The following is a 12,455-nucleotide window of genomic DNA, read 5'->3' on the forward strand; positions in this document are numbered from 1 at the left end:
ATTTGTTATGAATGTTTGAAGAGTCATAAATAATTGTGGAATGTTGTTCTTATTATTACTGACAAGGGAAACCCCCAAAATGCACCCCCTTCAGATTTAGTGGTAAGATGGTCCATTGGATAACCCATCAAAAACTGAATATAGATCAAGCATGAAAACAGGAAAAACTGTGAAAAAAGAAGCTAAATAGAAACGGTGAACAGTTCATGCTAAAGATGTGCAACATTAAGCAAATTTGAACAGCCATGGCGTTGTGTTTATGTGGTCAGTGTTGGACTGCAAAGAGGGAGACCTCTGTTCAAATCGCCCTGGTGCCCTCTTTTTTTTCTCTTTTTCTTTTTTCCATAAAATGATGAACTGTCCATTGGTCATTGACATGTCTGTTTGCTGTATTCAGTTTTGTGTCTGTGTTGTGGTGTGATGTCCATTTTCAAAGTGAGGTGTAAGGAAGGGACCTCCAGACGTATGTACCTCCTATTTGTTCGCTTAATATGTCTCTTGCATTCTGTTTTGGAGGTTTTGAGTCTTGAATTCCTTTGTTGTAACATAATTCATATCTGTTCATTTGTTGCTTTTATTTCTGTGAGAGGTCTATGCGGCATCTTGCCTGCTCTCACAGTTCAGCACATTTACTTGCGACAGTAATATATTTTTACCATATGACTCATATTCTGTAACCAGTTATTAGTATGACAGTTGCCAAGACTACAGGAGGAGAACAGACACATTGTCAATGACCGGATGGGCAGTTCATTCTTTTGTGGGGGGAGGGGGGCGGGGTGAGTACGAGGGAGTTTTCAACACGGATCTCCCACTTTGAATTCCAGCCCTGTGATCACACAAATACAACACCATGGTTCTCGCAGTTCACTTGAAGTTAAACATCTTGAGCTTGGGCTGTTCACTGTTTCTATCTTCCTTCTTTTCTCACAGTTCAGTACATCATTTTCTTGCGTTCATGCCTGATCTGTGTTCAGTTTTTGACGGGGCTATTTACCACTAAATCCAAGGAGGGTATGATGGGGAGTTCCCTTGTGAGTGGAAAGTGAGATTGTTTGAAAAACAGAGTTTACAAATTGCAAGACCTTTTTTATTTTTTCTCCAAAATCTACATATTTGGTCTTAGATTGTCATTAGGGCACATATGGTAATTATTATTATTTAATTCTTGAAGAAATAATAATTGTGCTTATGAGCCTGCTATGCTAGTGCTGATTTAGAGAGCCAGTTAGCATATTAAAATAATTATTTTATCTGAGTTGCTTAGATAAAGGATTCTCAAACAAAACTTTATAATATTTTAAAGCAATGGAGGATAAATACTTAGTACATTTAAGGTGCACATCATCTTACATCTGGTTTATAGCCTAGCACTTCTTTAATGGGTTCAGCTCAAATTTAAAACAGGAAACTGCAATGTAAATTCGTATTCGTCAGTTTGCATTATGGGACACAGGGAATGAGAGAAGGAATTTTAGTTACCAAAAGATAAAGTAATGCAGTTGTTTACATATGACCATATTTTGTGAATAACATTCATGTTTACTGCTAGTAATGTCATAAGTACTTCAAACTGCTGGCTTCATGCATTCCTGTAAAAGGAAAAGTATTCTTCTGCAGCAGCTGACTTTTACTCATTTGCTCTTTTATCTGTGTCTTGCAGTGGCATTTCTAATATATGTTGAGTGTGGGTTTTTTTTTTTTTCTTGCAGTGCGCCAGCTGTCCCACTAAGCCAGCCAGTAGTTACGACAATGCCTATTCCAGCCGTCATGGACAGAAAGCCTATTGAAGTTGCAGCTCCTAGTTTCCCTGCCACTGATCCTGTCACTAAAGCTGTTATGGATAATATTATGGGCAAATTGCCAACAAAAAAACAAGTAAGCAGAGACTAGTGTGTAAGAAGATAGGACAAGTATTCATTGTAAGAAATTGTCTTTTATCACCGTTTAGGTTAATCTCTACTTTGTATTTACTGGTGAGCATTTTCCAGTTATAACAACTAATGGCTGTTTGTTCAACAGTTTTTGTCTGAGTGTACTTGCTTGGATCTGTTACTGTGTGCAGAAAATGAGTATCTTTAATACATTTTCATAATTTCAGTTTTTTGTCATCATGAATCACAAAAATCAATTTGCAGTTTCTAAATTACTCAGTGTTGGCTGCAGTCATATTCTGTAAGAGGGGGATTCATTTGATGCCAACTTAGATATGTATGTGTGTCTTACACAGTTGCCACAACATGCAACAAGAATATAAATTCTAAATTATATGTAAAATATGTTAATTTTTCTTGTTATCTTATATCAGTGAAATAGTCCATGTAATGAATGCTCTCTGTTTCATAGTTGTCTGCATACTAAATAATACAATATATTCTTTTGTGTCGTGCAGTTCATCTTGCAAAGCACATATTAATAATAATAATAATAATAATAATAATAATAATAATAATAATAATAAAAGTTTTTGTCTCATAGATTAGTAGGGCTTAGAAAAAAATGTAAGTTTTATTTGTATTTTCAAAATGCAAATGATACACATTAACTATTATTTGCATTTGAAAAAATTTCTATTAGGAGATATTCAGCCCTTATCAAAGTTTCTGTAATGAAATGAACATACCTCATGTTTACAAATATTATTTAATGATTATTTTGCATCTCATAAATTGGGGTTAGTGGAGAGTCATTAATTTTGTAGAGTATTATCTTGTTACTACATTTGTTTAAGTGAAAGGGCAAGAATTTATGCAAACTTAATTGTAATATGGCCAAACTCTCTTGCAGTAACAAACTTGTTTTTGACGGAATGTCAGTCATTGAGAGAGAGAGAGAGAGAGAGAGAGAGAGAGAGAGAGAGAGAGAGAGAAAAAAAAGATGTGAGAATATTGTCCAAACGACTGGTAACAGGGTTTTCAGTACCAATACTGCTGATTGTGAGAATCTTACAACCTTGTATGAGCTATATCATTGTTTATTAGTTTTTAATATTTTTTTTCTTTTTGGTGGCTGTTTTCTGTATATTAAAGCAAAGTATGTAATAGATGGGAATATGTGTGATTGACTGAAGAATGAACAAATAAAAATAGCTGATGCAGCCACTTAGGAGCACATTACAATACTACTCTTAAATCTTGAGGAGTAGTTTCAGACAACTCACAAAGTGAGATTTTCACTCTGCAGCTTTTTTTTCGCATGAGCAAAATTGGAGGAGATCCAGGCATGTGGGTGTTAGTAGAGGATAAAATTAGTATATCTGTATGAGTTGTCTGAAGTTGCACTTCTTTATGTTGATGATGAGTCAATGATATAAACTGTGCCAATAATTCTTTGACAGAGCTTGTAACTGAGAGCATTTTGTTCCTGGATTAAATGAAATAGTATCCACCAAATTACTTGAAGACTGTCATGTAAGATATTAGAATTGGGTACGAGTCTGGAGGATGAAACAGCCAGAACTGTACCCAGGTGACTGAAACTTTGCACTTGATGTATGTGTTTCAAGTTGGCAGCGAAACAGGTTGACAAGTGAAGAACAAGAAGCGAAAGGCGCTAGTCGTGGATTGTGAACCAATCCCAGCATGATAATCACTGCCAGTTGTGACATCAAAGCTACCACATTACCAGCTTTCTTTGGTATGAATATAAACAGCGTGTGTTGCGTATTGCTTCTACCATGTGCTTATATTGTGCTGCGCTTTTTTATGCTGTTGTTTAAAGAATTCTGATGTTCAAGGGGGGGAACTTAATTTGCTTAGTGAACCTTTATCATTTGCAGCAAGACGTAGCGAGGCACTGAAATTACTACAGAGAACTCGTGAGTGTTATGAGCAGGAGAAAGAATATCCAAGTGCTAATGAACAGCCATCAGTTCCTGCCAATAAAGTTGTGGTATGGACATCAAAAGTTCTTGGAGTTAGTGCAAGAACCGTAGTAAGTGAGGGAGTGTTACTGCAAAAGTTGAAAAATGTAGTGTGAGCCGTAACAATTCGAAACTGTGTGGATCAGATAATGTATTTTTAGTGAAAGAAGAAAAAGCAGCCTCACCTTATCACTGAATTGGACTCTTTAAAGACTGGTCCAATTCACAGGCATATTTATGCTTACTACAGCAGTATCCTACAACAGAAAAGTTACTTGTGCTGTTAAAAGAAAGTGAACTTTTCAGGGACGGGAAAAAGTTACTAAAAATTGTGCTGAAAATTACGGACTTCCATTACAAAATGCTAGATGAATGCAAAGTCCTGCTAGAAAATGTACATATGTTGTGGCTCATGATTTGAATTTGTGATGATGATTGTGAAGCTGAGTTTGGTGCTGATTTTGACTACAGTAACGATGGGGAGCTGGGCGGAATTGCACCATTGTGTGAAAAGTTACGAATATTAGTTATTTATTGCATCATCATCATTATGAGACGTAGAGCAGAAAGTTGCAATTTTGGTTGTTACTTATTTGTAAACTGTGTACCGTATTGTTTTCAAGATATCAGTCATCATCAAATACTTCTTTTCTGTATTTCTTTGCTCTATTATCAAAAGCGTGTACTTTGTTATGATTATATATACATTATTATGCGGTTGTTTATTTGCTGTTATTGTGGTAGCAAGCTGAAAATGAATTCTTATATATATTGTTATTGCTTAATAACTTGCATTTATGAGATCAAAATGAAAACAATATTGTTTTCTATGTGTGTAGAGGCTACTGTGGCAACATCGCTATTGCAGTGTAGCCAACATAACTTGGCATAATGTGAACTGTCAAGTGCAATGTTTCACCGGTGCAGGTATAATTGAGTAGTAGTCATAGTGAAGAAAAATGAGGAAAGGCAGCCATTCACCTATTGCTGATCTGTCCCTCTCTGTAACAGAGAGAACAGGGACTGAATTAGTTCTTGAGATACTAGTATTTTTCTGTTGTATATACACGCAACCACACAGACACCCTGACACAGTCACATTGCACTCAAGCAGCAATCAGTGTTTATCAGTGATTGTTCAGGTTGATTAGAGTGAGTTAAGTGGAAAGGCAATAGAGAGGTAACAAGATCTGTGGGGCAAGGAGTAAATAATAAAATGCAGAATTGAAAGTTGATCATTTCAAAACTGAGAGAGCAGGAGGAAGGAGAAGGGAGAGTCCAGGAGATGAAGGAAATTGTTGAAAAATGCCAGGAAAGGTAAAGAGCGGATGCAGATAAGGGTGTGGGAATGGGACATGTACTTCAGAGGCACTAATACTTGGGCAGGAGGGGGGGGGGGGGGGGGGGGAGGTGTTAGTGCTGTGTGCACTGAAGGATCTATTGAAGTCGATGGTTTTGTTATGAACAATATTTCAGCAACTAGGGTGTCAAGTTTGTGATTTGTGGCAGTGTAGTGTTGTTTACAGCCAGTTCTAGAAGGTGCAAAGGAGGAAACTATGCAGCTGTACCTTTGAAAATACCAGTGGAAGACATTGTTGCTAATATTAAAATTGGAATTAGTTTTTTACCTAAACCAGCAGCAGATGTAATATACATGGAAACAGCTAGAATGTATCTTGGGAGCAAGCCACATTACAGTAACTTACCTAAAGGTGAGATGAAAGTTTTCTTGAGATTTAAATTCTGACAAAGACATTCTAATTCTTCCAGCAGATATGGGCAGTGGTACTGTGGTAATGAAAAAAGAAGACTGCTGCAGTAAAATTCACAACACATTGGGATCTGGAAGGTACAAAAATCAGAAATTAATGGAGATCACACAACTTCTATTCTTAGGGTAATGAATAAGCTAATAAGACCCCCCCCCCCCCCATTTTCTCCCTTTGTCAAGAGGGAGTCATCAACTCAGAAGAGTGACCATCAAGACTGTATAGTTTACCAAAAATTCACACAGCTGGTGTTCCGTTAAATCTTGTTGTTAGCACTATTGATTGCCCGCCCTATATGTGTAATTGGCAAACACTTCTACAGTCGTTTATAAGATGAACTGTCACTTACATTAAAGACTCTGTTCATTTTATGGAGAAATTAAAATCCTTTATGCTGAATCTGAATGTTAATACGGCCAGTGGCCAGTTTTGGTATTGTATCACTATTTGCTATAGTTTCTCCTAATGAGATTATTTCATAATTGGAAAGCCATTTTTCAAAGGATATCCCAGAGCTCTCTGAACGCTGTGTCTCATCAGCTTAATTTCAGTGGTACGATAGATTATATGAAGCAACAGATGGTGTGGCTATGGGTAACATACTCAGTGCAGATGTACTGTTTTTTTATATGGAAAAGTTTGAAGAAGCCCATCAGATGGGATATTAATTGTAATATACAGGTGTTTCAAAAAGGACTTAACAACTTCAAAAATTCATATAAATTTATTGAAAGAAGATACAAGGCTGGGTTTAGTGTTATTTTGTAGGGAAACACATCAAGGGCTTTTTTTTTACCTTAAACTAAAGATGTTGTATGTTGTTGGTTATGCTGCACACATCCCATCAGAAGTCAATTTCTTCCCAAACTTGCTGTTGCATTGCAGGTGTAACTTACTCTGTGGTGGCATAAATTCTTGCTCTAAGTTTGTTATAACCTTTAATCACCAACAATTGCGTGAATATTCAAACACACTCACTTAGAAACAATAGCTGGTTACATGATAACAACTCAGTATCTCTTATTCGACTGCCGTGCCGTGACATGCAGCCGGCGCCGTTCATAGCTAGGTAGCGCTCCCGCGTTCAGCTGAGTTGTGGAGCGCCTCTATTGCCATTTGCGCGTACTGTCGTGGCGGCACTGTTAAATGTCGTGGCACTGTCACAACAAAGTTCATGCACAGAAGCCACACAGGAGGTACAAACACAATATCCTTGATGACTCACCATAAAAAAATCAAGTTGTGTCAGGTCTGGGGAACATGGAGGGCCATGCAATTGGCGCATCATGGCCAATCTATTGACCTGGAATGTTATCATTGAGAAAATCCCGGACATCAGCCAGGTAGTAGGGTGGTGCACGATCTCACATGAAGTAAACATTTTGTTCTTGGTCATCCTCATCGGTCTCTGGTATCAAAAAATTGTTTTAACATATCCAGGTACACTATCCAGTTGATGGATGACCTGATGATTTCCCATGTCTTACAGAGCACCCTGTTTCTACAGAAAATTTATGCTACTCATAAACTATAGATCCTACTAGGAGGATCGTTAGCCTACTGGATAAGGAAATTACACTGAAACTGTTGTCACTGACTTTTGTTCTTCAAACCAAAACACAGCTAGCATGCTCAGGTTCGATGAAGGCAGCCCTGTAGGTACTAGGAATTAATTTATATGAATTTTCAAAGTTGTAAAGTCCTTTTTGAAACACCCTGTATAGTTCACAATGAAGAAAGAGATAACTCAGATTTCATTTTTAGATATACAGATATGTAGCAACACTGACATTACTTTAGAGCACAGAGTCTCTGCAGAAAGCCCATTCACGTCGATAGGTATCTATAGAATAATTCCAGTCACCATCCCAAATGGAAAAAGGAAGAGATCAAAAAATTTGTGGACCAGGCTAAAAGAATCTATGTACTTGGAGGACAAGTTCGATCATTTAAGAACTTCCTTTGAAAGAAATTTCTACGCTGACAGAGATGTACTACTATACCCTAAAAGATCTGAACCTTGTAATGAAAAGGAAACGTGTGAAGGGAATATGTACATAGAGTGTACATAGTAAACTACAAAAAAGAAACGGTTAACACCCTTCTTAAGAAAGGCAAGAGTAGTTGTCACTTGGACATCGCGGATAAATCGGTAATAGCAGGCTGTGGACTGGGACCAGGGCATCACCAAATTTGCTTATCTGTTACTATGGTTTTAGTTTCATTCCCATAAAAAACGTTGCACATTAGTACAGCACAGCTGGTATATGATGTGGATTCTTTCACATGTGGCACTTCCTTCTATAGGATAGAATATGTCTATACTGGACTGTGGTAGGAGATGGTCTGTGGGTATAAAGGGTGAGCCTTGCATCAGGTATACAGGATGAGCCTTCCATCTTGGGTCATCCACAGGAAAATGATCTACATGGAGCAGAATTGGGAACAAGATCGATATAGAACTATCTTAGGATATTGCTTAGATTTGGCGATGAGGACTGTAGACAGATGTCCCTCTTGTCAAGGCACAGTGAGATGTAGTTGAAGCCCTGGGAAAGAATGTGCATGAGTTTTTGAAAGCCTAGGATGTACTGGATGATTGTGACATAGTGTATGTAAATGGTCACAATGATGTGGGTGTTGCCAAGAGGGGTAGCGCAGTGGTTTGCACACTGGAAGTGCATTCAGGACGACGACAGTTTAAACCTGCATCTGACCATCTGGATTTCAATTTTCCATGATTTCCCTCAATCAATTAAGACAAATGCCTGGATAGTTCCATCAGAAGGACATGACTGCTTTCCTTCTCCATCCTTCCCTAATCTGAGCTCGCTCTCCGTCTCCAATGACCCCTCTGTCAATGGGACGTCAAACACTAATCTCCTTGTCCTCCTCCTCCGTGGGTGCCGCAAGAAGAGATGACTGGGGATGTCTATTGCATGACTGGCTGGACAGGATATTTTCTGTCTATTAAGGCTCAGGCAAATATCCTTGGTTGCAAAGTCCGTAGGGTGCAAATATTTTTAATGTTGAATGGACCCAAATATTCTAAACTTTTTCCAAATACATCTGAGAGGTACAAATAACTTCTAGGAAGCTAGCTCAGTCAGTGGAGTGGACCAGATGAAGCAGAATCAGGAGCAGATATTGAAATACTGAAAGAAAGAGCAGATGCTGCCTTGAAAAGCGTCCAGATCATGATTTTGTAGAGAATGAATCTAAGCCCTACAAGGGAGCTTTAAGTGTTAAGTGGATGAGAAAGATTTGTTTAAGTGTCCAGTAAACAGATTAGCACAGGCTAATGCTATGTGGACACTCATAGCTTTTCCACAGTTTTGTGCTTTGATTTAGCCACAGAGCTCAGAAACAGGTTCATCAAAATATTTAGAAAGAAAGTTTTGGGTTTGGTGAATCAGGAGGGCCCTGGGAAAGGCTATATTCCTTGGCAACCAGACAGTGCTTATGGAGGTTCAATGTGAGTGCACAGTGACGTGACTACCATGATGATCAGTAAGCTGTCTGTTGGTAATGGGAGAGGAACACTGGACAGATGATGGAGAAAAATTAATGTTTTGGATGTAGGATTTGAGACTACATGTAATTGGGTGAAGTTGTTGGGCTGTGAAGGTAGAGGATTTGTCAGAGAGAGAATTGTAAGTAGCAAAAAAAGAAAAAAAAAAAAAAAAAAAAACTAATGGAGTTGATTCTATGGCTCCTGAGGAGCAGGTAGAAGTAGGTGCATGTGGGATTGGTGAGATGAAGGGGGAGTTAAATTCAAATGACTGGTTTTGAGATGTTCCTGGCACTCTGAAGAGCTGCCTGGAGCCATCTTGGACTCCTGTGATAGGTTCGAAATACTAATGTTTGTAAGAAAAGCTGAGTTGTATGGATGCTGGAGGAGATCCTCAGAAACTTAATCACTGTTATTTATAACAGTGGCAGTGGAACCTTTGTCTGGAGAAAGATAATATTGTTTGGATTGGTTTTAAACTGATGGATTACTTTTTGTTCATAGATATTATGTTGGCTTCTTTGTGAGAAGAAAGATGAAGTTATGCTGGTAATGAAGAATTCCAGGAAGATTGTCATGGGGTGACTGTACAGATGTGGCACTGGAATACAGATTGAGCAGACTGAGCCTTTAGAAATGGTTCAGTATGTAATTTTAGCATGCTACGGTTAGTATAATGGCTGGTGAAGAAATGTATTAGTTCAACAGGATCAAACCCATGTTTGGGGCTGACAGTAAAGCATTTTGAAAAGACACAGATTTCTGTTGAGGTCAAAGTTTTGTAAGAGAAGTTGATGACAGATTTGGAAACTTGAAGAGGGTGTTCAGAAGCAGTGTGTCTTGTGAGAGGTGGAGAATGTTTCTTGGGATACAGAAGACGGTCAACAATGTGTAGTCAGAAGGGGCTATAAGAGCTTGACAAAGGTGTCTTACAGAAGTTATGGATTTGTTTGTGGGTAGAGGCAAGAACAAAACATATGTATTTGAAATAACCTCATCAGTCGCTGTTGGAAAGCAACAATTTACAGCATAGAAATGAGATGTAGGAAACTACGCGCAGAGTAAAAGAATTTTGCAAAAAGACAGAGGCAGTCAATTGTAGTGTAAATGTGCGTGATGTGTACTTTAGTGTGACCCTTAGCTATCACACTTTTGTTTTAGCTGACAGAAAAACATACTGGGAAAAACTTCATCTGAACCAGGAAATTTTAGGCCACCCTAAAACACTTAAAGTTGGAACATAGCATCCACAAGACCTGTTTTCATTAAAACACATTGTATTCTTTCTTACCTCCACTGAGTACTTGGTTTTGGTGAGAGTAATGTATGTGGCACATTCAAACAACAGGGTGTATACGACCCGGGACAACCGGGAAATCCGGGAAAAACCTGGGAATTTTTTCATCCGGGAGAAAACTGGGAAAAACCCGGGAATTTATCATTGTTTTAGCTTTCAGTTCAATTTTTGTAATTTTGACTGCAGAATTGATTCTCTAGCAAAGAATGTTATTGTATCCTGCTACTGGAGAATGATATGCAGCAATAAAATATAAACGAGAGGGAAAAAACTTTAGTGGCAAAGGAAATATGCAATTGGCAACAACAAAAAACCGTGCACGTACAAGCATCTACATCTACATCTACATCTACATGACTACTCTGCAATTCACATTTAAGTGCTTGGCAGAGGGTTCATCGAACCACAATCATACTATCTCTCTACTATTCCACTCCCGAACAGCGAGCGGGAAAAACGAACACCTAAACCTTTCTGTTCGAGCTCTGATTTCTCTTATTTTATTTTGATGATCATTCCTACCCATGTAGGTTGGGCTCAACAAAATATTTTCGCATTCGGAAGAGAAAGTTGGTGACTGAAATTTCGTAAAAAGGCCTCGCCGCGACGAAAAACGTTTATGCTGTAATGACTTCCATCCCAACTCGTGTATCATATCTGCCACACTCTCTCCCCTATAATGTGATAATACAAAACGAGCTGCCCTTTTTTTGTACCCTTTCGATATCCTCCGTCAATCCCACCTGGTAAGGATCCCACACCGCGCAGCAATATTCTAACAGAGGACGAACGAGTGTAGTGTAAGCTGTCTCTTTAGTGGACTTGTTGCATCTTCTAAGTGTCCTGCCAATGAAACGCAACCTTTGGCTCGCCTTCCCGACAATATTATCTATGTGGTCCTTCCAACTGAAGTTGTTCGTAATTTTAACACCCAGGTACTTAGTTGAATTGACAGCCTTGAGAATTGTACTATTTATCCAGTAATCGAATTCCAACGGATTTCTTTTGGAACTCATGTGGATCATCTCACACTTTTTGTTATTTAGCGTCAACTGCCACCTGCCACACCATACAGCAATCTTTTCTAAATCGCTTTGCAACTGATACTGGTCTTCGGATGACCTTACTAGACGGTAAATTACAGCATCATCTGCGAACAGTCTAAGAGAATTGCTCAGATTGTCACCCAGGTCATTTATATAGATCAGGAACAGTAGAGGTCCCAGGACGCTTCCCTGGGGAACACCTGATATCACTTCAGTTTTACTCGATGATTTGCCGTCTATTACTACGAACTGCGACCTTCCTGACAGGAAATCACGAATCCAGTTGCACAACTGAGATGATACCCCATACTCCCGCAACTTGATTAGAAGTTGCTTGTGAGGAACGGTGTCAAAAGCTTTCCAGAAATCTAGAAATACGGAATCAACTTGAGATCCCCTGTTGATAGCGGCCATTACTTCGTGCGAATAAAGAGCTAGCTGCGTTGCACAAGAGCGATGTTTTCTGAAGCCATGCTGATTACGTGTCAATAGATCGTTCCCTTCGAGGTGATTCATAATGTTTGAATACAGTATATGCTCCGAAACCCTACTGCAAACCGACGTCAATGATATAGGTCTGTAGTTAAATGGATTACTCCTACTACCCTTCTTGAACACTGGTGCGACCTGCGCAATTTTCCAATTTGTAGGTACAGATCTATCGGTGAGCGAGTGGTTGTATATGAGTGCTAAGTAGGGAGCTATAATATCAACGTAATCTGAAAGGAACCTAATCGGTATACAATCTGGACCTGAAGACTTGCCCGTATCAAGCGATTTGAGTTGCTTCGCAACCCCTAAGGTATCTACTTCTAAGAGACTCATGCTAGCAGATGTTCGTGTTTCAAATTCTGGAATATTCCATTCGTCTTCCCTGGTGAAGGAATTTCGGAAAACTGCGTTCAATAACTCCGCTTTAGCGGCACAGTCGTCGATAACAGTACCATCGGCACTGCACAGCGAAGGTATT

General features: G+C 38.8%; 1 protein-coding gene across 10 annotated transcripts in view; it reads left to right on the forward strand.

Moving 5' to 3' along the window:
• LOC126336894 (zinc finger protein 346-like) overlaps positions 1 to 12,455 on the forward strand; it is a 148,631-nt gene that overhangs the window by 63,430 nt on the left and 72,746 nt on the right. For all 10 annotated transcript variants that reach the window (XR_007565021.1, XR_007565020.1, XM_050001011.1 and 7 more), the window contains one exon: positions 1,713 to 1,878. Coding sequence is in view for 8 of the 10 variants with exons in the window: in XM_050001011.1 (XP_049856968.1) it covers positions 1,713 to 1,878 (166 nt within the window). In the remaining 2 variants the exon portion in view is untranslated. The remainder of the gene's footprint in view (positions 1 to 1,712; positions 1,879 to 12,455) is intronic.

This window comes from Schistocerca gregaria, chromosome 2 (genome assembly GCF_023897955.1).
Source record: "Schistocerca gregaria isolate iqSchGreg1 chromosome 2, iqSchGreg1.2, whole genome shotgun sequence".
Lineage (NCBI taxonomy): Eukaryota > Metazoa > Arthropoda > Insecta > Orthoptera > Acrididae > Schistocerca > Schistocerca gregaria.